Below are 22,778 nucleotides of genomic sequence, written 5' to 3'. Positions count from 1 at the left end.
CTTTATATTGGACAGTATGCTCCATCCTAGGAAGTTCTGTGTGCACTTCATTTGGAAAGTCAGCACCTTTAAAATCATAAAAATTCTACATGCCATACAGTACATTATACTCAATAAAGTATATTTAACTCAGAAAGAATCAGTAATGCTCTGTGTTTCCCTCTGTCTTCCAGGTCAGACATGGGCTGGGTGGACGGTTCTCTTGGCCTTCTCTAACTGGGAGAGCAAGGTTCTGCTAGTGGGTGACAGACAGCGACCCAGCAGAACTCTTGTGGCTGTCATGGTGTCTGCAGACGGAGCCATCTGGAGCAGAGTCAGCTGCAAGGACAGCCACAGCCGCATCGTCTGCAAAGTACCCGCACGTGAGTACTAAAGTGCAATGGTTCACCAGTCCCACTCTACATACTTATTTTTTACTATGTGGATAGCAGCATGCTCTGATGACGCTCCAAGCTATTGCATGTAACAAGAGTTGATTGTATATGGCTCATAGATTTCCCCGGCTTCGCTATGGTTATTATATATTTGTAAAATTGATGTGCTTGAAAACAGGACTTTCTTAGCCAGTTTGAGATGTGTTTCGGACTGGCTGTGTTGCCTCAGGGTCAGGGAACGTCCGGTGGCTCTGGTCTTCTTCCTGGTCGTCCTCACCGCCTCCTGGCGGCCATCGGCTTCGTCGTTTATAAGAAGAGCAAGGCCAGATTCAATCCACCGTGCGCTACAGGAGAACCATTGATGATGCTGACAGCACTAGTATTATGGATGCAGAGTGGAGACTTGTCTTGGCTTCTATCTATGCAGCTTAAAGAAGCAGTTATTGCCTACATTATCCAGTAATGGAAATATTTTGCAGCAACTGAAACTGGCGCCTTTTCATTTTAAAAGACAACTTTATTTATTTGTATAAATTCCAGCAGGCTTTTTTTTAGCATTTCTGTGACATTGTAAATATTGCAAAAGGATTTGAAAATCCCCAACTAGCATTTTTTAAATTATTTTTTTAACCTAATGTTTAAATGACCTTTACCCTGATTATTTTAGAGAAAGAGCTGCCACATTGAGCAGTTGCTGCAGTGTTGATGGACTTTGGGGTGACAGAAAAGTCACTGGAAACGTGATGCTTGTTGTCAGGGTATTTTCCTTCTCGTAAGCACTGATGTTTTCTGTGTTCACTGTGTGATTATTTGTAAGGAGAAGACGTACTTTTCACTGTATGGTCATCGATAAGGAACAACTGCATCCATGGCACTTTCATTAACAGAACTTAATCTTTATTAGCGTGACACATTTTCATCATTTTTGAAATTATTTAGGTCTATTACTGGTACTCTAGCTTAGCAGTCCAACACACACTCCTTAGACAATTTGGATAATGGCATACATTCCCATTTGCCATTTGGCCATTTCAACGACATGCCAATTCATCCAAACTGTAAATGCTTAGGTCATTCTCTTTGTCATTATGACTATAACCTTCTCCTCCTAGCACTCAAAGACTACTGAGAACATTTGCACTTTAAATTGAAACGTTTTATCGTGATAATGCCTTAGCAGTTGTTTCTGCCACGTTCAAAGCCCAATAGTTGTCTTGTTTGGGAGTTGAAGTTTTAGGGGTGTTAATTTGGGGTTAATGTTTTCAAAGGTCGCTGCTGCTGAGGCCTCAAACTGCACACAGCGCTGTAAATGCTTTGTAAATATCAATTTGCTTTTTTTTATTTTTTATTTGAGAATCTAATCCAAAGATGTTTTTTGAATCTTGTCTATGTTGATAACCTGGACATCCCTCTGGGACTTTATTTGGCCTGCCTTGCAACATGCTTGTTAACTAGGATTACCATCCGAAATGTCAAGAGTATCTTCATATCTACATTTGTCCCAAGCAGACCATCCACTCCTCTGGCAAATATGGAAATAAAAATGACAGACCTCTACATGCTTTGTAAGTAGGAAAACCTGCAAAATCGGCAGTGTATCAAATACTTGTTCTCCCCACTGTGTATCCTCCGTACCACATGATTTGATCAAAAAATGGATTAAGAGGATCAAACAAAAAATCTCTCCAACCATAGTCCTAAAAACACATTTGCGTAGTTGGGTGCAAAACAGGCGGCCATTACTGGCCATTTGACTAGTCGGTAGAGTTGGACCTGAAAAAGAGTTGGAAGAAAAAAGAAAAAGAACAACGTTAATGTTTAYTGCCCGCTTTGTTAGAGAAACTCTGGGGGTGCACTTCCCTCTGGCCTGAGTTGAAGATGGTGTTTTAGAGCCTCGAGACCCTCACTGTGTACTATATCCCAATTGTCCGAGAAATTCTATAGGAAGAGAGACTGCAGATTCTTTCAAACAATTTTATTATAAGATTTGCAAAAATGAAGCYATCAACCATCACTAAGAAGAGTCAGAGTTGGAAGCTCAACGAACAGAGTTGTCTCTCGGCTGTTATAGAAAAGTCCAACCTCATTGTCTATGTGGCAGTCAGCAGATGTGTGCAAACAGGGGTGAGTAACATAGTGTATAAAAGGCGTTTAGCTTGTCTGTGTAGATCTGTGTAGATTAAGATAGCTGATGTTGCCACCATTGTCTGTTCCTTCCTGCATGTTTCCATACAGAGGAGTTCCTACAGACAGTACAAACGGGATGTCACATACTGCGGTCGCACCCAGCTCTTATCTGTACACCCAGACTTATAACTAAGTCACACAAGACAAAAAGCCCGCACCAGGGAAAAAAACARTAGCCTAAAACAATGGACAATTCTCTAAGTAAAAACAGCATAGTATGTTTAATTTTGTAATTTTCCGCGACGCTTCYTACAGTATTTTCCATGGGATTACAGATGCAGTTCTTGACACAACAGACACTTACATTTATTGTCTTGCCTATGTTTTTACAATCGTGCAAGACTTCATTTGGTCGCTATAAGTCTCAAGACTTTTTTGAGATTTAAAAAATGGACATTGATGCCTGGTCAAAACAGACTTCATCTGTGCTCTGATTGAAGGTGTTTATTAATTAAACGTACGCACTGCTTATGTACAAGTAATAAAGTCTTTATGAAGTGTTACCGGTTMATGTTCTTCTCAGATGCTGATGCAGACATCCTGACCATCAGGAACTTAGTGGAGAATGAGTTTGTGAAGGAGCAGCTCCTTCCCTTCAAAGACCTGGTGCAGTTTGTCTGGCTAGGGGTGTTCAACGATGACAACGGTGAGTGGACTGGACTGGGTTCCCCATATTCATCTCCCCAACACTCAGCATGGYCAGTTAGTCCTTATGTTTGAGCTGCTGTTTGGACTTTCATATTCATTGCCCTATATTATGAGGAGACGCTGAATTGGATCATTGTAAAATGTCTACTGGATCATCGAGGCTGAAGCTTGCTCATTGATCATCGTTGTATTGTTGTGTGATGAAACGTGTAATAAATGTGTCATGTCAAGTGGTTACTCCTGTCTTTGGTAGATAACCAGATGAAGTGGTATGACGGTACCAACGTCCAYTACTCTAACTGGGTCGATGGAAGACCAAGCGTCTCAGCCAGCGATGAGTTCATGGCTGGTCTCAACGCTGAGGGAGTCTGGGAGATATTCACCAACAAACGCCACTTCAGTCCCTTCAAGCAGAGAAGCATCGTGGCCTGCAAACTGGATAAAGGTTGGTAGACCCTATTCAGACAAACATACTTCACCTATTCACAAGGAGTACTATAAAAATTACAACTAAATAATACATTTTGCACTTGATTGACTTTATTAACACATTTTATTCGTCCCCAAGACTCTAAGGACGAATACAATCAGTCGGCCAGGGACTTTGAGCGCTATGGGAACCTGAGCTACCACGTGATAACCAGGAAGTTGAGCTGGTWCCAGGCTCTGGAGGAGTGTGGCCGCGGCAACGGACACCTGGCCAGCGTGCATGACACCGGGCACAACGCTCACATGGAGCTTATCGCCAAGCGAGACGGCTTCCCGCTGTGGATCGGTCTGTCCAGTCAGGATGTAAGGGAGCTTAGCCACAATGCCACTAACACAGCGGGCCATTTCTATTGAAAATAACTTCATSTTTTGCAGCAATTTAGTTCAACAGCAGGTAGACATTAAATGCATTAAGCACCTCTAGTGTGAAGTTTGTTGAATAATATTGCATCTCCCTCACCTCTCTGCGCAGGCTAGTGGCTCTCAGTCCTATGAGTGGTCCGATGGGACWAAGTATCACTATAGTCAGGCGGGACTCTCTGACACTGTTGTCACGTCCAGCTCAGACCCTCAAGGTGTCTGTGTGTACATCACTCCCCATGGCACCTGGATGAGAATGGACTGCAATGCCAAGCTGGACGGAGCCATCTGCTACAACACCACCATCACCACCCCCACTCAGAGTAAGATCCAGTCATATTACCTAGCCTATTACACCACCACCACCACCCCCACTCAGAGTAAGATCCAGTCATATTACTAGCCTATTACACTACCACCACCACCGCCACTCAGAGTAATCCAGTCATATTACCCTAGCCTATACACTACACACCACCCCCACTCAGAGTAAGATCCAGTCCATATTACCTAGCCTATTACACTACACCACCACCCCACTCAGGTAAGATCCAGTCATATTACCTAGCCTATTACACCACCACCACCACCCCACTCAGGGTAAGACCCAGTCATATTACCTAGCCTATTAACTACCATCACCACCCCACTCAGAGTAAGACCCAGTCATATTACTAGCCTATTACACTACCACCACCCACCCCACTCAGAGTAAGATCCAGTCTATTACCTAGCCTATTACACTACACCACCACCCCCACTCAGAGTAAGTCCAGTCATATTACCTAGCCTATTCACCACCACCACACCCCCACTCAGGGTAAGACCCAGTCATATTACCTAGCCTATTACACTACCATCACCACCCCCACTCAGAGTAAGACCAGTCATATTACCTAGCCTATTACACCACCACCACCAACCCACTCAGGGTAAAACCCAGTCATATTACCTAGCCTATTACATACCACCACCACCCCCACTCAGGGTAAGACCCAGTCATATACCTAGCCTATTACCTACCAACCAACCCCCACTCCAGGGTAAGACCCAGTCATATTACCTAGCCTATTACACTACCACCACCACCCCCACTCAGAGTAAGACCCAGTCATATTACTAGCCTATTACACACCACCACCAACCCACTCAGAGTAAGATCCAGTCTATTACCTAGCTATTACACTACACCACCACCCCCACTCAGAGTAAGATCCAGTCATATTACCTAGCCTATTACACTACCACCACCACCCCCACTCAGGGTAAGACCCAGTCATATTACCTAGCCTATTACATCACCATCACCACCCCCACTCAGGGTAAGACCCAGTCATATTATTAGCCTATTACCACCACCACCCCACTCAGAGTAAGTCCCAGTCCTAGTACCTAGCCTATTCCATCACCACCACCACACACAGAGTAAGACCCAGTCCTAGTACCTATCCTATTACACACCCACCATCACCACCCACACAGAGTAAGACCAAGTCCTATTACCTAGCATATTACATCCACCAACATCACCACCCCCACACAGAGTAAGATTCAGTCTAGTACCTAGCCTATTATATCACACCATCCCCACTTAGAGTAATACCAGTCCTATTACCTAGCATATTAAATCACCAACATCACCACCCCCACCACCACACAGAGTAAGATTCAGTCCTAGTACGTACGCTATTCATCACACACCACTCAGAGTAAGACCAAGTCATAGTACTAGCCTGTTATATCACCACCATCCCACTTAGAGTAATACCCAGTCCTATTACCTAGCATATTAACATCACCAACATCATCACCCCCACTCAGAGTAAAGACCCAATCCTATTACCTAGCATATTACACACCACCCCAACTCAGAGTAAGACCCAGTCTTATTACCTAGCATATTACATCACCACCATCACACCCACTCAGAGTAAGACCAAGCCTAGTACCTAGCCTATTACATCACCACCCACTCAGAGTAAGACCCAGTCCTATTACCTAGCATATTAACATCACCACCCCACTCAGAGTAAGACCAAGGCTCTAGTCCTAGTTATTACATCACACCACCCCACTCAAGAGTAAGACCCCAGTCCTATTACCTAGCATATTACATCACCACCCCACTCAGAGTAAGACCAAGGCCTAGTACCTAGTCTATTACATCACCACCCCACTCAGAGTAAGACCCAGTCATAGTACCTAGCCTATAACATCACCAACCACCATCACCACCACCACTTCAGAGTAAGACCCGGTCTAAGTTTAGTACCTACCTATTAGTATTACATCACCACTCAGAGTAAGACCAGTCCTATTACTAGTATATACATCACCTACCATACCACCCGCACTCAGTAAGACCCAGTCCTAGTACCTAGCATATTTACATCACCACCATCACCACCCACTCAAGTAAGACCCAGTCCTATACCTAGTCTATTACATCACCACCATCACCACCACCACTCAGAGTAAGACCAGTCCTATTACCTAGTCTATTACATCACACCACACACCCCCACTCAGAGTAAGACCCATCCTATTACCTAGTCTATTACATCACCACACCACCACCACTCAGAGTAAGACCCATTCCTATTACCTAGTCTATTACATCACACATCACCACCCAACTCAGAGTAAGACCCAGTCCTATACCTAGCTATTCATCACCACCATCACCACCCCACTCAGAGTAAGACCAGTCCTAGTCACTAGTCTATTACATCACCACCTCACACCTCAGAGTAAGACCCAGTCCTATTTACCTAGTCTATTACATCCCACCCATCACCACCAAACTCAGAGTAAGACCCAGTCCTATTACCAGCTATTACATCACCACATCACCACCCCAACCAGAGTAAGACCAGTCCTCTTACCTAGCTATTACATCACCACATCACCCCACACAGAGTAAGACCCAGTCTAGTTACCTAGCTATTACATCACACCCATCACCACCACCTCAGAGTAAGACCCAGTCCTATTACCTAGTCTATTACATCACCACCATCACCACCCACTCAGCGTAAGACCCAGTCCTAGTACCTAGCATATTACTATCACCACCCCACTCAGAGTAAGACCCAGTCCTAGTACCTAGTCTATTACGCACCACCATCCACTCAGAGTAAGACCCAGTCCTAGTACCTAGCATATTACATCACACCACACACTCAGAGTAAGACCAGTCCTAGTACCTAGTCTATTACGTCACCACCAATCACACTCAGAAGTAAGCCCAGTCTAGTACCTAGTCATTACGTCAACCATCACACCCCTCAGAGTAAGACCCAGTCCTATACCTAGATCATTACTTCACCACCATCACCACCCCACTCAGAGAAGACCAGTCCTAGTACCTAGTCTATTACTCACCACCATCCCACCACCTCCAGAGTAAGACCAGTCCTAGTACCTAGTTCTATTACTACCACCATCACCACACCACTCGAGTAAGACCCAGTCCAGTACCTAGTCTATTACTCACCACCACATCACCCACCACCACTCAGAGTAAGACCCAGTCCTAGTACCTAGCCTATTACATCACCACCACCACTCAGAGTAAGACCCAGTGCTACAGTCTTAGAACCTACCCTATTAGTATTACATCACCACTCAGAGTAAGACCCAGTCCTACAGTTGTAGTACCTACCCTATTAGTATTTATTTATTATACACACAACTTGAATTCTTGTGTTAAGAAGACATTGATGTCAATGAGCGATCTGAGCCGATTTTTTTGCATAGTATACACACCAATCTTTTAAGATTCCATAAAATAAATCCCTCTGATGTGATCTGTTTTTGTTTGTCTGAATCAGGATCGAACCTCGCAGCTCCCCAGGTGGCCAACAACTGCCCTCAGAACAGCGGCTCGTCTAAGTGGGTTGAGCACCAGGACCACTGCTATGCTTTTGACATGACCTTCTATAACTACTCTGTGTACAGCATGGAGGATGCCAAGAGRATCTGTGAAAGGCTTGGTAAGTCACCCACTATCTCTCCTATTTGACACATATATATTTCTGTATTATTGTATATTGTATATTGTATAACTTATTGTATAAGTTGCGTTGAACATTGCAGCATCTTGGGTTAGGTTGTTATGGTAAGAGAATGGTTTCTCTATAACCAACCTGATTAAATACAAGTATTTCATATTTACTCTTATAAACCAGATAGTTTGGTTCCTAGATGCTGATTATGTGAAAGCTGTGGTATATCAGATATTATAAACTGGGTGGCTSGAGCCCTGAATGCTMATTGGCTGACAGCCGTGGTATATCAGTCCTTATACCAAGGGTATGACAAAAATTACTTTTTACTGTTCAAGCGGCAGGTAGCCTTCGAGGTTAGAGCATTGGACCAGTAACTGAAAGGTTTGCATGTTCCAAAACCGGAGCTGACAAGGTAAAATAAATATGAAATCAATCTGTCGCTGTGCCCTTGAGCAAGGTACTTAGCCCTAATTGCTCCAGTAGTGCTGTACAATGGCGACCCAGGTCATGACCCTACTCCCTGCGGGTCTCAGGGGGAGTTGGGATATGCAAGAAAACAACACATTTCCATTACAGACCTGTGTGTAACAGGACAAATATAAGCACCCTCCAAATGTTTATTTTAATTACATTGGTAACRAGTTTATAATAGCAATAAGGCACCTCGGGGGTTTGTAGTACATGGCTAATATACCACGGCTAAGGGCTACATCCAGGCACTCTGCGTTGTGTCGTGCTTAAGAACAGCCCTTAMCCGTGGTATATTGGCCATATACCACACCCCCTCAGGCCTTATTGCTTAATTAGTACACCATGATCAAATCAAGTGGTTTCTTACTTATAGTGCAGTGCATGTATGCCTCCTTTTTGCCTTTGATTGACAGATGCACAGCTGCTGACCATAATGACCAAAGAGGAGAATGACTTTGTCTCTGGCTACATGGCAGACAACCCTCTCATCACCAGTAGGGTGTGGCTCGGCATGGACCTGGACAAACAAGGTAAACTGACCGGACCAGTACAAAAGGATATGCTTGTTACTTATTACTGTATACGGATGTTATTAGACATGATATTTATATGGGACAGTATGCTCCATCTTAGGAAGTTCTGTGTGCCCTTCATTTGGAAAGTCAGGCACTTTAAAATACATAAAAATTCTACATGCCAATACAGTACATTATACTCAAATAAAGTCGTCTATTTTAACCTAGCATATAATCAGTAATGCTTCTGTTTCATCTGTCTTCCAGGTCAGCCAGTGGGCTGGGTGGACGGTTCCTCTCTGGCCTTCTCTAACTGGGAGACCAAGGMTTCTGCTAGTGGGGTGAAGACAGCGACCCAGCAGAACTCTTGTGCTGTCATGGTGTCTGCAGACGGAGGCATCTGGAGCAGAGTCAGCTGCAAGGACAGCCACAGCCGCATCGTCTGCAAAGTACCCGCACGTGAGTACCAAAGTGCAATGGTTCACCAGTCCCAACTCATACATACTTCTTTTTACTATGTGGATAGCAGCATGCTCTGYTGACCGCTCCAAGCTATTGCATGTAACAAGAGTTGATTGTATATGGCTCATAGATTTCCCCGGCTTCGCTATGGCGATTATATATTTGTAAACATTGATGTGCTTGAAACAGGGACTTTTCTTGGCCAGTTTAGAGATGTGTTTCTGACTGGCTGTGTTGCCTCCAGGGTCAGGTAACGTCCCGGTGGCTCTGGTCTTCTTCCTGGTCGTCCTCACCGCCCTCCTGGCGGCCATCGGCTTCGTCGTTTATAAGAAGAGCAAGGCCAGATTCAACTCCACCGTGCGCTACAGGAGAACCATTGATGATGCTGACAGCACTAGTATTATYGATGCAGAGTGAGACTTGTCTTGGCTTCTATCTATGCAGCTTAAAGAAGCAGTTATTTGCCTACATTATTCAGTATGGAAATATTATTKTGCAGCAAACTGAAACCTGGCTGCCTTTTTATTTTAAAAGACAACTTTATTTATTTGTATAAATTCCCAAGCAGGCTTTTTTTTTAGCATTTTCTGTGACATTGTAAATATTGGCAAAAGGATTTTGAAAATCCCCAAACTAGCATTTTTTWAATTATTTTTTTAACCTAATGTTTTAATGAACTTTACACTGATTATTTTAGAGAAAGAGCTGCCACATTGAGCAGTTGCTGCAGTGTTGATGGACTTTGGGTTGACAGAAAAGTCACTGGAAACGTGATGCTTGTTGTCAGGGTATTTTTCCTTCTCGTAAGCACTGATGTTTTTCTGTGTTCACTCTTTGTGATTATTTTGTAATGGAGGAAGACGTACTTTTCACTGATGGTCATCGARGAAGGAACAACTGCATCATGGCACTTTCATTAACAGAACTATAATCTTTATTAGCGTGACATATTTTCATCATTTTTGAAATTATTTAAGGTCTAATACTGGTACTCTAGCTAATGCAGTCCAACACACACTTCCTTAGACAATTTGGATAATGGCATACATTCCCATTTGCCATTTGGCCATTTCAACGACATGCAATTCATCCCAACTGTAAATGCCTTAGGTGCATTCTCTTTGTCATTATGACTATAACCTTCCTCTCCTATGCACTCAAACTACTGAGAACATTTGCACTTTAAATTGAAACGTTTTATCGTGAATAATGCCTTAGCAGTTGTTTCTGCCACGTTCAAGCACAATAGTTGTCTTGTTTGGGAGTTGAAGTTTTAGGGGTGTTAATTTGGGGTTAATGTTTTCAAAGGTCGCTGCTTGCTGAGGCCTCAAACTGCACACACAGCTGCTGTAAATGCTTTGTAAATATTTCAATTGTCTTTTTTTTATTTTTTTTATTGAGAATCTAATCCAAAGATGTTTTTTGAATCTTGTCTATGTRGATAACCTGGACATTCCTCTGGACTTTATTTGGCTCTGCCTTGCAACAATGCTTGTTAACTAGGATTACCATTCCGAAAATGTTCAAGAGTATCTTCATATCTACATTTGTCCCAAGCAGACCATCCACTCCTCTGGTCAAATATGGAAATAGAAATGGTCTTCCAATAAAATAGGTTTGTCTTTAGGGGCTGGGTCCTGTCATTTTTGTTGTTGAGGACGTGGGTATCACTMACCTACCACAATAACTCGTATGAACTTTGTTTGGAGGCAAGGACAGAGGACACAAGGAATCGAGAAAGGAATAATTAAGCTCTGTAATTCTGCAGAGGAGCTTCCCTAATTCAAGGCGCTACAGAACTGCTCTACAACTTGGGATTGAATCCTTGAATCAATCAAGGGTTGCGTTCCCCTGCTCAGACATTGCATGCGTCAACCAATCGTTCCGTGCCACATCAACTGTGTAGCCGGGCACCAGACTGCTAGAACATGTGGTTAGCCGATACGTGAAAACCCTATCCAGGCATGGAAGATCTGGTATTCGTCCACAACATCTGAGCAGAGGAACACGACCTTGTGATGAGGGAAGCTCTGATTTAAAACTGAACTAATGTGATTGGTTGGATGAAAGCTCAGTGGGCAGATTATACAGATGCGTGTAGAAAAAARAAAAGGCTTACGGTTGGTAGGGCATTACATACAGGTTGCGACCTGCAAAGTTACTTGTTTCCAACCATACCGAACATTATAAACGAATGACATGTCTAATCTTCTAACCTAACTTTGATTGAACAGCTTCAAACCTGTTAACGCAGATTGTGCCATCCACAAGGCACTGGGAAAGGGACCAGGTCACAGGTTCAAATCTTGTCAATAACACTTCACAAAAAAAGTTTATGGGAGATTGTCAATTGATTTTGCTCAACTACCTGGTCCAGGAAACAAATGCACTTTAATGAAATGAGACAACGCCACTAGCACATGCAAATTACATTTACAGGAGGAATCCCAAAATGTATAAAGTGGTAAAAACAAATGTAGCTAGTTGTGCCAGACATTTTTATAAAGATGACTAGTGTACCGTTTAAACGTGTGCATGCTTTTAGCCTTAAAAAATATACAAAATTCTGAAGGGGGTGAGGCAGATTACAAAACTCTTCTCAGTAGGATACACCCAAGTATCCTCGTCTAGAGGAGGCTARTGAGGAGCAAATTCCTCCATTCACCTATTAACYAATTGCCACTTCTACATATGGCGACCACTTACCGGGTCACAGAGAAGAGRGTTTACCTCAATTGAGAATCTTCCTGCCATAAAGGTTTTTGAGCAACAGTTGTTGAAATTGCTTACACATTAACAGATTTCTAACCCTACTTCCTATATTAACTTCATTGTCCTTGTTCAGTTTTGTTGAATGAAATGTTGCCTGCAAACACATGTACARTCAAAACTTTATTGCAATAATTAAATGAAAACAAGTTTTAGGGTCAAGCAAAATAGCATTTTCATACCGCAGACATTGAAAATGGACAAAACCAGAACAAACTGTCAATTATTCAGCTGTAAAAAGTAAAGTTGTCACTTTCTTTAACATCTTTTTTTTTTTTTTTTACTTCAAAAAGGAAAAGAAACAGTAAAGGGAATCATTTGCCACTTGATATATTCTTCCCTAAACAGCCCTTTCCTTTCTCCCAACCTGCTAAACTAATGAACCAGTGTCATGTTCAGGATCTTTTTTCTTTTTTTTCTTTTTTTACACAATATCTCACCACGGTGGCCGGATCTGCTTTTGTAGATCAGTAAACATTTAAAGCACTCGTGGTATAACAGTTCAAAAAGACATCTTGAATTTTAACAGAATAAAGCGCACTCAAATCTGGAGACCTAAAGGAAGATGAAATTAACAAAGGGGGGGGGGGTATAAAGACAGTCTGCATATTTATGACATCGTTACCTCTARGTCAGGAGTGACTTCCCATCTACTTGGCGTTGGCTTAAAAAAAAAATCTCACAAGCCATTGCACTCAGTAAAATCACATGAGATGAAACAGAGCAACAGAATGGGTTGCTACTGGCAGGTGACTCCAATTCCTCTGCTTGCCCCCCCCCCCCCCATCTATTTTTCCTTATCCCCTTCGCTCTTTCTTTCGGTCAATTGTACTCCTCTTCCAGGTCTTCATCGAGGTCACAGAAATCGATTGACGGCCGGGTATCAACCACCTCTTCGTCCGATTCCCCATAAGAGCCTGCAGCGGAGGCAAAAATGATCAGTCAATTCGGACACTAGTTTATTAGCAGTCTATTACATTATTTATTTTGAATAAACAGCTGCAAAAAGTATCTTTTAGTTTAGAACGTGTTCAAAGGTAAAATAGTAAGACCATTTAATTGTCAGTGATGAATACTGCAGTGCACAACATGATATCAAACCATCTAATAACCTCTACTGAGAGGACCTTGTGCATAGCTAACTGAAGGGTAATTATTCACAGAAGTGTTGCCGGGCAACAAAAATATGTGCAGAGCTCATCATGCTACGTGTGGAAATGCATTTGTACTTTCACACGTATGGGCCTTTAACATCAGAGAACGTCAATATAATCAAATACTTACCCATCAATTCAGTAACAGTGGTGGTGGTGGTGGGGGGGGGGGTAGTTTGACTAACAGCCTCATATCAAGTTACCAAAACGTGTACACAGCATTGGGGAGAAATTATTCAAGAACGTACTTTCAAGATTGTCCATGTGTTCGTGAAGGGTTCTTGCCAGGTTGAAAAACTGAGCGAAAGAGGGGGAAAATATTTGTTTCTTTTAAACACTGAATCCTACTACATTTGAATTAAGTARTTCCCCCCCAATACAATAGTAAGTGAATTATGCGGCCAAAGAAGAACCTGGGGCTTAACATTCAAAATGACTTCTCTGCGCCCAGTGTAAATGAATGAGGTTTACAATTTGTTTTGCATGGTGTCGACTGCAGGCTCTTACCCCGGCGTCGTTGGCAGCTCCCAGCACATCAGAGAACCTCTGCTCACACAGGTGAAGCAACACCACCAGGTAAAGGCCACAACTGATGAACTCATACTCAGACTGGACGGAAAGGGAAAGAAAGTAAGGAAGCGATCACTTAAAACTGCAGATATGCGTTAAGCTCAAGTTAAYACTGGGTCCTAGGAGGTTAAACCTTAAAGTTTTACGGAACAGTTGTTTTTAGTGTCCCATTCTGGTATTCTACAGTTGAAAGAGCAGCACAGGAGTGATTTTCTYCGGAACGTTTCCCCCATTCACAGTCTAACAGTTAGATAATGGCTGACTAGGAGATGACTGTCTGGGGTTAACTGAACGTCCCCTCACCTTCTCATGTGTCCTGTGTAGCTCGTTGATGTCAAAGTTCTCAATGTTCAGGTGCAGCTTTTCTTTGCACAGCTCACACGTGGTGATGGCATCCAGATTAGTGCCTGGACAAGAGTGAAAGACGGCAAGAACGTACGATAAATGCATAATACACCGAGGGGAAGAAATCATTTGTTGAGGTCAGAGAGGAAAATAAATCTTACCAGAGCTGATTTTGGAACGCAGCCACTTCTTGATYCAGTCCTGGTGAACATACTGCAGACTGCCTGTGCAGCGGCAGGGCTCGATCAGAGGGTTGGAGGGAGACTCCTCACCCATTTGGCAAATACGACACAGGTCCCCTTCCTCCTCGTCAGAGTCCTCCAACAGCAGGCTACAGGGGAGAGAGAATGGTTGATAACTGTAAATAAACCTTTCAAATCAGAGAAAAATTACTGAGTAAAATAATTAAAGCGGTGGTCCATCCAAAAGAGGCATTTGAATGACAAGACGAGCGTGGCCACAATAAAGACGATGGACAACACATGGACAGTGCTATGTACAACAGGGGGTGGGACACAATAAGCATGCAGGTTCAGCCCACTCCCCAGTCAGCATCCCCACCTCTCCTGGATCTTCCTCAGTCTCTCAGGGTCTCTGGAGGAGGTGGGCTTCTCCTGGCCCTCCGGTTGGCTCCTGGCGGCACCTGTCATGTCCACGGCGATCATGACGTTGTCGTGGACGCGGAACAGCGGGTTGCTCATGAACCTCGCCAAACGCTGACTACTCCCCGCCATGTCTCTCAACTCCTCCTGTAGGGCGGCGCTAGCACCCATCGCCCCAGAGGCTGCCGCCGCAACTTCCTCTTCGTCTTCCTCATCATCCTCATCTTCGTCAGCCTTGGCCTCGGGGGTGTCTCTCCTCCTGAGGGGGAACTGGGTACCACGGTAATCTTCGTCYACGCCAGACGCCAGGCGAGCGCTTTCGTCCCGTCCTTCTCTTCTACGGCGGGAGAAGAGAGGAGTGCAGCGGGTCTGGATGGAAGACGACAGCCAGGAGGAACCTGAAGTACTACTACTACTTCCAACACCAGTAGTGCTGCCCCCTCTCCAGGCCTCCAGGCCAGACTGGGGCTCCGGGGCACGCTGGGTCTGGCCCTCCTGGACCGGGGACAGGCCCTGTCTGCGACGCCTCAGGAAGGCAAAGGCCTGGGCCGCGTCAGAGCCTCTGGGAACAGGTTCCACGCTCACGGGTCGGACGCTCTCCTCACTGGTAGCCACGGGTGCGTGGCTGGGGCCTTCTCCAAAGACAGGGCTGTCCTCGGCCGAGTCGAAGGAGCGGGAGGCGGAGCCAGAGCTGGAGCCGCTTGAGTCCTGGCTGGAGCGCCGAGAGAAGAGGCGGGAGAGGAGGCGGCGGGTGGAGCGACGACCATCGGATGCCTCGCCACCCTCTGGGGTTGTCCTGGGGGTGGCGGTTGGCGCGGAGGGAGGGTGGCTGGAGTCCCGGGCCTCCCGTCTTGCTGAGGGGGTTGTGTACCAAGAGGGGCGAGAGGAGACGGAGACTCCTAGAGTGGGCTCTGGGCTCTCAGGGGGCTCCTTGGTGTTGCGGAGGGTAGAGGTGGTCAGGGAGTGGCCGGTGGTCCGGGAGGTGGTGGAGTCTCGGGCCAGTGGGGAGCGCTGGTAGGTGGAAGAGAGGTGGCGGCTGAGGGAGCTGCTCTCCCTGCTAGAGGAAGAGTAGAGGGCCTCCTTGGGCCGTGCCCCCTGGGCATAGGTGGAGGTCACACGGTCTGGCCGGTCTAAAACAAACATGTCCACATTAGCGGTTGCATGCGTGTCAGTATTATGTTTGCGTGCGAGTATGTAGCGGTTTCAGTTTTATGATTGAATGTGTGCGTAAATGTGTCAATAGATTTGTAAGTCAACGCAAACAAATGCGTGTGAGAACGTACACAGGGATGAGCCGAGTCCAGAGCTTCTATAGCTGCTGTCAGCCACACTGGACAGACTCCTCCCCTCAGTCCTCTTCTCCAGCTCCCTTCTGGACCACAGGGGCTCTGAGGAGGAAGAGGAGGATGAAGAGGAGGAGGASGARGACGACCTGGACAGAGGCCGGTACGACTTCCACGACGACAAATCTAAACACAAGGTGCCAGTTTGTTATTCAGCTGCATGATGGAAAAGATAAGTTGGCTAAACCACGAAGGATTTAGGAATCATTAAGATGCTTAATCAATGTCATAAGTATAACGGAAGATTTAATATCATTATTATCACTCAAAGCAATGGTCATGATTTTATGCATGATTATCACAAGACCTGCATTCATCAAGTGTATGGAAACTAACAGCAGTATACTTAAAGGAAAAGTTCACTTAAAAAAACATTTGCCAGGTATTTTCATACATTAAAAAGGMCTCAAGGAAAGATACTGAAAACATTTGTAACTCTTGAACCAGGGGTCAGATACCAGAGTCTCTGCTGAGGACACTGCTGGAGTAGGAGGAGCCAGTCACAGAGGAGGAGGGGCTTCTTGTATATGCAGCTCTGTTGGTATAGGACAGTTTGGCCCGTTTGGTATCCCCATCATCAGTTGTGTTGCTGAGAAGTCCTGAGTACGTCCCCAGTCTTCGSTCTGAATCAGTCTGATAAAACAACGCACAGAATKCCATCACATGAATCAAAATGGGCTTGAACGGCACTTTGAACTTGAAACTTGGCACTGTGCATCAGTAATATCACTATCAAAACCTAAAAGGCAAACTGTTTAATCCTCAAGTCTATTGACACAAGTGTAATCTAAGTAACAATTTAAAACAAATCCCCATCAAAACCTGTCAGTTTATGTTAGCGACAGCATTGGCTGCATCTCAATCCACCGCATCCGCCAATGTCGCCCTTCCGCATCTGCGGTGGAAGGTGACAGAGCTACAGCGATGTTGGTCAGACCATGAGACACATCCCGAAAAAAGGTTTAAAAAAATTTAATAACATTTTAAAAACGGTCTTCTCACAAAACGTAGCGTCCAAACTAAGGGAGACTCAAACGATGGTGTTCTCAGTTTTGCTCTACGCCCCCCATGAGTGCCACAAGACTCATCTGAAGGTAAAAAAATGAAATAACAATTTCCCAAGCTCTCTTATATCTCCTAGATATAGGACAGGCACTTCAGAACCTTAATCCTTATGATAAATATTTTTTGACTGTCTTTTGCCATTTATAAAAATGTTTTATTCAATTTGTTTCTATGGGCTATAATAGTATAGGCCAAATTCTATATTTTATCCAATCATTTATTTTTTTGATAGCTAAAGGGGTCCTAAAATTCTAAATCAAATAGCTAAATGATTCACGGTATGACCATGTTAAAACAATTCCATATATTAGCTTAGTACCCTAATGAACAAGATCCCATTCTATCGTGAGTTTACCAGTTTGKTGCGGCTGCTCAGTGAGGACTCAGCCCAGGAGCGATCGTAGGAGACAGAGGAGGTAGTCAGAGGGGATTTCCAGCTGGAGTGGCAGCTGTCAGAGCTACTGTAGTTCCTGGTCGAGCTGAGGAACCGAGAGCTCTGAGACACCAGGAGCGTGAAAACACAGGGGGTCAGCGCAAGTCAATACATAGAGAAATGTAGGGTAGCTGACATGATACAAATCCAAGATCACCACAAACAGGAAAAGAGTGGGAAAACAGACCATATCAAAGCAGTGTTTCCCCTAGGATTTACATCAGCAGCGATGGCAAAGTTAGCATTGTAGTGGGCGTGGCCAATGGCATAAGACCGAAAATTGTAAAGGCCCTCTCAAAGACAATTTAGCTGTAAAAAAAATACAATTAAAAAATCATATACACACTAAAAATGATATCCTCAAAGTTATTTTCTTACCATTCTACACATTGACATGGGGCCGAGATAAATTTTTTATTTTTAAAGCTAATTTCCTGCAATTCTACACATTTTGCCATGGCTTCTGCCGTGTCCTTAAACTAGCAGAGCGACTCAAAATCAATGGGTGCCCCTATTTTTTGGAGTTGCMGCAACGATTTAGCAGCGGAGGCTAACACTGCTAAATGAATATAGGAGAAACACTGCAAAGCATTTGTATAAATCTCCTTGTACCAATTATTCCTACATTCTTGCATGCTAGCTAGATAATTATAATGGCATAATATTTCACAAAGTACTCCAAAATGTTAACAGCCTTCTGTAATTCTACTTAAAGATGTTTGCAAATGTGTCAATTAAGGCACTTGTTTATTGTGCATTTGAGCTGGGCCAAGGACTCTTCTGGAAGAGTAGTCAAATAGACAGACAGCCCAGTAGTAACTTTATCTAATGGCACAGTCCCTGACAGGACAGGCGGGCTGAAAAACACACGGGCAGGAATCTAGGCTGGCCTATAAAAAGCCCCAGCTAAAGTACACAGATACCTTCTCTGCTTCTGAACATGGCTAGCTAACCAAATAGAGAAGAGGACTGGAACCAAGAAGCAGAGCAAGACAGTCCCTTAGACAGTTAGATGGCAGCAAAGAAAGCCTGATTCTTGGGGGGAGAAAATAATGACCCACACGACTGCATTTAGTTTAAAGAGAACATTGGTTTTCATGAAAACAGGCTAAACTTGTCCCAAATGGCTAGTCTTATCCTTCCTTTATAAACATATTTGAAGTGTTCTTATTATTAACCGGCAACATTTTTGGAACACGAAATGACATTTAGGGTCAGCAAATGTATGTAACTAGCCACTTTCTCCCTCTCATACGGTGTTCAGTTCAGTACCTGGTGGTCGAGGTCAGGTTTAAGGGGCGTGGCCCTGGTGAATCGATCACTGTTCAGGACACTGGATCTTCCATAGAGCCTGCTGGATCCCAGGGAGGAGGGGGAAGAGGATGAAGAATAAGACGACGTGGTGCTGGACACCGTAAAGGGCAGCCGACGAGGCTTGGAATCCATCACTGACTGGCTGTGGAAAGACATTAGAAAAGCCAAGATGTAAGAAAATGCTTAATCAAACATTGTACAAAGAAGTGGAGTACAGTAGGCTTAGACATAGTCCAGTGTTATCTAGTACACAAGCACTAGACTGATGTAAGCTACAGCAGGGGTTCCCAAACCTTTTCCACTCAACCCCCCCTTCCAGCACTGAACATCTCGTGTCCCCCATGCGCGCACCACATCTATTTCTATGGGCACAAGCACTGGTCATGACACCAACTGTTCACATCCCTTGTTGGCAGCTAGAACATTTCAGTTTAAGCTCATTTTCTTGCAATTCCACACGTTGCCTTGTCTTCATGTGATATTTGAGTGACAAACATTACAATCTAGCAAAAAAAAAAAAATCTATAATTTTTTTTTTTTTTTAAAGAGTTGACATGGGCTAGTTGATCTGCACATTTCTGACAAACTATAAAATAGCTCTATGGTATTTGTATTTATTATGGATCRCCATCAGCTGCCAAGGCAGCAGCTACTCTTCCTGGAGCCAAGCAAAATTAAGGCAGTTAGACTTTCTTTCCCCTCCCCAATTTCTCTCGTCTCATCGCTGCAACTCCAACGGGCTCGGGAGGAGGCGAAGGTCGAGTCATGCGTCCTCGGAAACATGCCCCACCAAACCGCACTTCTTAACACCCAACTGCTTAACCCGGAAGCCAGCCGCACCAATGTGTCGGAGGAAACACTGTTCACCTGACAACCGAGGTCAGCCTGCAGGCGCCCAGCCCGCCACGAGGCGGCGCTAGAGCGCGATGAGCCAACCCGGACGACGCTGGGCTAATTGTGCGCCGCCCTACGGGACTCCCGGGCACAGCCGGTTGTGATACAACCCGGGATCAAACCCGGGTCTGTAGTGACACCTCTAGCACTGTCTTAGACCACTGCGCCACTCGGGAGGCAGCAGCTATTCATTTTTTAAAACATCACAATACAGATTTCACAACATATTAAGTGTATGCAATGACAAGAGGAAAACTGATTATGCAATACCCAATTTCGAAATTGCACCTTGTGCATTCTACTATTACAACCTTTAAGAGTAAGTTGAAAACCTTACTGAGTTACTTAAAATAAAAATACATAAAGTGGGAACCATTGGTCTCCAGTACTCCATATCAGTGCTCAATCAATATACATAACTCAATAGGAGTCCAATGTCCTGACCCAACCCTACTTATTGCTAAAACCTTCGGTGCCGGTTCCACCCAACCCTTAGGTAAACGTGATTTAACGACAACAAGATAAGACGAGATAGACCTAGCTGCGTTTTGTAACTGCAATCGTAAAGGCCAGACTGAAGAGTCAGGGAATCTCCCAATCTGATAAGAACCCAACAGTCAGGAGAAGGGGGTGGCTGTTCGCTGAGGCAGCAGAAGGGTGACAGTGTACAAGACAGACAGTCAAACTGTTCAGAAGCAGCAGCTTCTTGGCACCTAACCCCCACACCTGTCCTTGGATCACAATCACTCTTTTTGCATCCCAAATGGCACCCTAGTCAGTGCACTACATAGGCATTAGGGTGCCATTTGGCACACATTGTCACAGCCATTTGATGGTGACATTTCCTGAGGAATGAGAGAGCAGCAGGGGGGCTGTGCAGGCCAGGTCAGGCCTTGCATCACACAAGAGTCACTGCAGGGTAATTTATTAAAAAGGTGCATTCCTCTGGTTTACATGGATCACAGCACCCATATGGAGGAGAACCAGAGAGAAGAAACCTGTCCATCTCCTTACAAAGCCCAACCCCCTACTCAGCTGTTTGAGAAAGGAACCTAACAGTAAACTTCACAAATGTCTGTGTTTATTGCACCTAGGCTATCACCTTTGGTAGCCTACAGTTGTGGCTTAGAAATACTATTTTAATCAATTATATTTATGTTCSTAATTTAGCCCAGTGCGATTGTGGCTTCTCTCAATCACACTCATGAGGCATGTGTGGTGCTAAACTTAACCATCAGGAATGCCGAGTGAACTAATAATATTTATTTGCACAATAGTAACACGTTCAGTCAAGCTCTGCAAAACTGGAAGAGTGAATTTTAAAATTCGGCCACAGAAGTTCAGTTTTTTTCAAAAACACATTTTGTTTTGAGAATATGGTTTGGCTGCTCTTCCTGATTCAGACAAGGCCATGGATGCATTGGCTGTTTCTCTACCAGTRTAGGCCAGTTATTTTTCCTTCTCCATCTACCAGATTTGCTGCAATAAACTATAGTTAGGTACCTTTGCATAGATTGACAGAACAAGACATGTCTTATTAATGCAACAGTTGAGGAAACCAGTGACACCTTAGCATCTCAGTCATGAATTGCAAGCTAGCCAACAATAGCTTCATGGCTAACGTTAGGTAGCTGACTACTGTAACTAAAATGCTACCCAAATGACCGAACCGACCTTTCAAAATGTCTGGCAGTTTCCAAGAAAGAGTTCACGTTTCCTTTTGCTGACCAGATGTCGAATGAGCTTGTCAGCTAGCTACCTACCGTTAGCAATACTCATGGCCATGTAAGCATGAAACATGCATGATATCAAAGCCACACTGTCTGGGGCTAGCTAGTCAAGATAGCCACCCAAACGTGTTGTTGGCACGGCTTCGAAGTTCAAAATGGATGAAGAAAAACCGCTTGCTAGCAAACGTTAACTACTTGGCTAAATAGCTAGTTAACGGTAGCCCACGACCACAAAGCATGCTAGGGCTACAGTTGCTAACTACCATCCTAGAACTAGAAACCACTCGCAACTTCTAGAATAGAAACGACTCGATTGAGGACATGTCAGTCATATCCACAAATAGGGCATTTACGGTCAAGACATCGAGACACAAAAGAAAGTGAATGCGGTGGTTTAGGTGGTTAACGTTAGATAGCAAACGGTAGGCCTTTTGTTATGCTGCTGCTGTTGTTGATCATCCGTCCTGACATAACGTTAGGAAGTTAGCTAATCAYTTTCTTATATCAAAGGAATCCCTTRATCCGTTGCCAAATTGAAATGTAAAACAATGTCGCTGGCTACAGCTAGAAACATCACGGATAAGGTGCTAACTTCGTGCAAAAGCAGCACACTCACCTTTGCTTCCAAGCTTAGCTGCATTCGATGATGACGGTGTCTGTGTGTTGATATAGAGGTCATGTGATTTACAATGCAATCAGACACCCAGAGAAGTACGTACAACTCGGGATGGTGATGGACAATGTACTCCAGCCAATAGAATATGAAAGACTGTACTTGTTCCCGCCCCTCCTTTAATTGACGGTTGAGAATTATGATTGAAAGTACAGTATGATTGTGATGGTAATGAATTGATGATGATGTTGGTGAGTTAAGATTGAAAGTATGATTGTGATAATACACTGAACACAAATATAAACGCAACATGTAAAGTGTTGGTCCCATGTTTCATGAACTGAAATAAAAGACCACAAAAATGTTCCATACCACAAAAAGCTTATTTCTCTAAAATGTTGTGCACAAATTTGTTTACATCCCTGTTATT

At 44.1% G+C, this 22,778-nt stretch overlaps 2 protein-coding genes across 5 annotated transcripts in view; one reads left to right on the top strand and one right to left on the bottom strand.

Moving 5' to 3' along the window:
• The window catches only part of LOC111970918 (lymphocyte antigen 75), a 49,230-nt gene extending 38,088 nt beyond the window's left edge, over nt 1–11,142 (top strand). For both annotated transcript variants that reach the window (XM_070445934.1, XM_023997679.1), the window contains exons 28-35: nt 3,085–3,207; nt 3,463–3,654; nt 3,778–4,001; nt 4,171–4,381; nt 7,892–8,053; nt 8,953–9,069; nt 9,322–9,513; nt 9,761–11,142. In XM_070445934.1, the coding sequence (XP_070302035.1) occupies nt 3,085–3,207; nt 3,463–3,654; nt 3,778–4,001; nt 4,171–4,381; nt 7,892–8,053; nt 8,953–9,069; nt 9,322–9,513; nt 9,761–9,933 (1,394 nt within the window). In that variant the 3' untranslated portion in view covers nt 9,934–11,142. The remainder of the gene's footprint in view (nt 1–3,084; nt 3,208–3,462; nt 3,655–3,777; nt 4,002–4,170; nt 4,382–7,891; nt 8,054–8,952; nt 9,070–9,321; nt 9,514–9,760) is intronic.
• Nucleotides 11,143–12,395: 1,253 nt separating this feature from the next.
• LOC111970917 (E3 ubiquitin-protein ligase MARCHF7) lies at nt 12,396–22,442 on the bottom strand. Of its 3 annotated transcripts, none has more exons than XM_070445935.1 (11): nt 22,352–22,442; nt 19,070–19,253; nt 17,720–17,860; nt 16,758–16,932; nt 16,240–16,425; nt 14,916–16,086; nt 14,516–14,685; nt 14,313–14,416; nt 13,947–14,048; nt 13,688–13,736; nt 12,396–13,202 (listed from the first exon to the last, which is right to left on the bottom strand). In XM_070445935.1, the coding sequence occupies exons 2-11, from the start codon at nt 19,241–19,243 to the stop codon at nt 13,108–13,110; spliced, it is 2,367 nt and encodes a 788-aa protein (XP_070302036.1). In that variant the 5' UTR covers nt 19,244–19,253; nt 22,352–22,442; the 3' UTR covers nt 12,396–13,107. The 3 variants fall into 3 exon arrangements, with proteins under 3 accessions (XP_070302036.1, XP_070302038.1, XP_070302037.1); XM_070445937.1 differs by having other exon boundaries at nt 16,240–16,344; XM_070445936.1 differs by lacking the exon at nt 22,352–22,442 and adding an exon at nt 21,680–22,338.
• Between the last annotated feature and the right edge of the window lie 336 nt (nt 22,443–22,778).

The sequence above is a fragment of the Salvelinus sp. IW2-2015 genome, linkage group LG12 (assembly GCF_002910315.2).
Source record: "Salvelinus sp. IW2-2015 linkage group LG12, ASM291031v2, whole genome shotgun sequence".
Taxonomy (NCBI): domain Eukaryota; kingdom Metazoa; phylum Chordata; class Actinopteri; order Salmoniformes; family Salmonidae; genus Salvelinus; species Salvelinus sp. IW2-2015.
Note: the sequence above shows the minus strand (reverse complement) of the source record. Positions and strands in the feature narration are given on the sequence as shown.